Here is a 3,559-nt window from a genome sequence, read left to right on the forward strand (position 1 = left end):
TTCAGAGTCGGAAGATTTGCTGAGAAAAATCCTAGCATGACAATGGCATTTATTTGTGACTTTAAAGAAACAACCAAAAAAATCCTTCAAAACCTGATTTCCTTGTTTGCTCAAGTGTAACACCAGTGTGGCCCGCTTCAAGCTTGATGGGACCAGAAATCTGACGAACAGCCCTTGGTCCCAGCTTGCTTGAGTGTGGTGCTGAGAAAAAAACACGCCCACACATCGGCAGATGATGAGAAGCCTGTCTTTATTGGGTGATTTTTAGAGGCATTGCCTGTCGGGGGATGGGGGCTTACAGAAGTTGTCAGGGCATATCCACCACCAGAAAGTCGTGAGTGACTCTCTCATGACCTCACTGAAACAATGAGCAAACTGCAGAAGGTTTCCAGGGAAATTAACAAATTAGGTAGGGGTAGGATGTGGGGTTCCCCATTCCCAGGGCTTTGGAATCCTTCCAGGTGATTATTCCTTTCTCTCTTGTCTCCAGAGACTGGGGCTTTTAAGAGTGCACCATTTCCTGGAATTCTAGAACAGAAGAGGTGAGAACAGGGTCAGTGGAGGTGGCTTGGTTCTTTACAGACATGCTGTGGCCAGTGAGAATTCCAAAGAGGGAAGGAAGTGAAGAAAATTGTCAGATGATGGGCATGGCCCCCTTGGAGGGGACAAAAGAAAGAAAAACCGGCCGGGTACAGTGGCTCACGCCTGTAATCCCAGCACTTTGGGAGGCCGAGGCAGGTGGATCATGAGGTCATGAGATTGAAACCATCCTGGCTAAAATGGTGAAACCCTGTCTCTACTAAAAATACAAAACTTAGCTGGGCGTGGTGGCGCGCGCCTGTAATCCAAGCTGCTCAGGAGGCTGAGGCAGGAGAATCGCTTGAACCCGGGAGATGGCGGTTGCAGTGAGCTGACATCGTGCCATTGCACTCCAGCCTGGACGACAGAGCCAGACTCCATCTCAAAAAAGGGAGAGGGGAGGGAAGGAGAGGAGACCTGGGTATCAATGACTATATCTCCAGGGAGTCCACAGGGTTCCCTTTCTCTGAATAATCTTATTTAACAAACACCTTCAGCTTTGCAATAGAGGCCTTTGAATTAGAACTTGTCAATTCCATCACTTCTATTCGTTCATTTTGAATGAATGAATGAATTCAGTGTAATTACCTGTGACCATCTGTGAACATTTAACTTATCGTCTGGTCAATTTCAGACAGCAAGGGGAGGTTTTCTTTCTCTATTCTGTAGCTGGGTATTGCATTTTTAGGATATATTTGATAGGGTGGGACTTTGAACTGATTCTCCTCCATTGAACCTACCTCCAAAAGTTTCTGTTACTAAAAGAAGGATAATAGTAATAATAACAACATATGGATGTTACAAATTGATATAAAAAACTGGAAATTTGCTTTATATTTGTTGATAAACTTTGTTTATTTGGAAATCTTTCATGGTTATGTTTATCTTTTTTTTTTGAGACAGAGTTTCGCTCTTGTTGCCCAGGCTGGAGTGCAATGGTATGATCTCGGCTCACTGCAACTTCTGTCTTGGGTCCAAGCGATTCTCCTGCCTCAGTCTCCCAAGTAGCTAGGATTACAGGAGCCCACCACCACACACGGCTAATTTTTTTTTTTTTTTTTTTTTTTTTTGAGACAGAGTTTTGCTCAGTCGCCCAGTCTGGAGTGCAGTGGCGCTATCTTGGCTCACTGCAAGCTCCGCCTCCCGGGTTCCTGCCATTCTCCTGCCTCAGCCTCCCAAGTAGCTGGGACTACAGGCGTCCGCTGCCGCGTCCGGCTAATTTTTTGCATTTTTAGTAGAGACGGGGTTTCACTGTGTTAGCCAGGATGGTCTCGATCTCCTGACCTCATGATCCGCCCTCCTCGGCCTCCCAAAGTGCTGGGATTACAGGCGTGAGCCACCGCGCCCAGCCAATTTTTGCATTTTTAGTAGAGACGGGGTTTCACTGTGTTAGCCAGGATGGTCTCGATCTCCTGACCTCATGATCCGCCCTCCTCGGCCTCCCAAAGTGCTGGGATTACAGGCGTGAGCCACCGCGCCCAGCAACACATGGCTAATTTTTAATATTTTTAATAGAGACGGAGTTTCACCATGTTGGTCAGTCTGGTCTTGAACTCCTGACTTCAGGGGATCTGCCCGCCTTGGCCTCCCAAAGTGTTGGGATTACAGGCTTCAGCCACCATGCCCAGCCCATGGTTATGTTTAAATAAGTCAATCCCCCCTTACCTAATCTGTTTTTATGAGCTATCTATCTGCATTAACCCCCATGTAGTAAGTGATAGTGGTATAATTTTGAACAGGGTTTTTTTTTCTTTTTTTAAATAAGCATCTAATGTAGCAGTTTTAAATTTCAAATTGGCACCACCAGAAGGACCACCATACGTTCTGCTGAGCTGGCAGGCACAAAGTAGCTGAAAAGCATGCTAGCAACGTGACAAAAGCAAGTGAAAATAGTCCTACAGCTGTGCTAGTGTATTCTAAAGCTCAAACCTAGGATTCTGCCTATGGAAGATGCAGTAAATGAGGTTGGCTTATTTGTTCTCTGTTTAATATTATCCACTTGGCAGGCTAATGTCCAATAAAACATATTTGTCTAAACCCTTGAAAACGAAGAGGCCTTCATACGCACGCCAACGGACCCTGGTCTGAAGATGTAAATCTTCCCCTTATTCTGAGAGGTTCAAACCCCACTGGTGGAAATTCCTTGTGCTATATGCAGGTGCATTATGGCATCTTGCAAATAATTGGCCAGGTGGCTAGCTAGTCCTCTAGTCAGGTGAAGGATATTTTGCACCTCCTAGACAATGACCAGTGTGACCAGCTTCTATAGCACCTGCCAAGCATTATGCCAGGGTTTTCACACACATCATTTGCATCCTTACTTTAGTCCCATTTTACAGATGAGAAGACTGAGGCTCAGTAAGGTTAGGAAAGGGAGATTTTAAGCCACATCGGTTGGATCTCACAGGCCAAGCTCTCACGGATGCTTCCTGAGCTAGAGTGTTTTATGCTACGTACAGGCGCGGACGTACCCTCTGCTCCAATTTTTCCATCTCCATCATTATCCGCAGCAGCCATCAAGGACTTGGTTTCTGACTCGGTCAGTTCTCTGGCACCACTCTCAAACTTCTGGAGGAAAAACCTACAGGATAATAAAGATCCATGGGGATTTTCTGAAAGATCATGCATCTCTGTGTTTACACTTTTGTTTTTCCTTTAAGTAAATCATCTGTTTCCAGAACTTGCAATAATTAGCCAAGGTCTTAGCAAGCAGAGGTTTCCTTAAGCTGTAGAAACCAGTGGTGGGCATTTCATTTTTAAGGGTTTTTTTTGTTTGTTTTGGTTTGGTTTTTGGGTTTTTCTTGAGACAGGGTCTTGCTCTGTTACCCAGGCTGGAAGGCAGTGACACCATCATGGCTCACTGCAGCCTCAACTTCCTGGGCTCAATCAATCCTTCTGCCTCAACCTCCCAAGGAACTGGGACGACAGGTGCTCCCCACCATGCCCCACTAACATTTGTTTTTTTTTTTTTTTTTTTTTT

The 3,559-nt window shown here is 45.4% G+C and overlaps 1 protein-coding gene across 1 annotated transcript in view; it reads right to left on the reverse strand.

Moving 5' to 3' along the window:
• Window positions 1-233: 233 nt before the first annotated feature.
• OCM2 (oncomodulin 2) overlaps window positions 234-3,559 on the reverse strand; it is an 11,901-nt gene continuing 8,575 nt past the window's right edge. Inside the window, exons 3-4 of the mRNA XM_011956980.1 lie at window positions 3,051-3,160; window positions 234-528 (exon numbers count right to left, since the gene is read on the reverse strand). Coding sequence (XP_011812370.1) covers window positions 503-528; window positions 3,051-3,160 — 136 coding nt within the window. The 3' untranslated portion in view covers window positions 234-502. The remainder of the gene's footprint in view (window positions 529-3,050; window positions 3,161-3,559) is intronic.

This window comes from Colobus angolensis, unplaced genomic scaffold (assembly GCF_000951035.1).
Source record: "Colobus angolensis palliatus isolate OR3802 unplaced genomic scaffold, Cang.pa_1.0 Scaffold43, whole genome shotgun sequence".
Lineage (NCBI taxonomy): Eukaryota > Metazoa > Chordata > Mammalia > Primates > Cercopithecidae > Colobus > Colobus angolensis.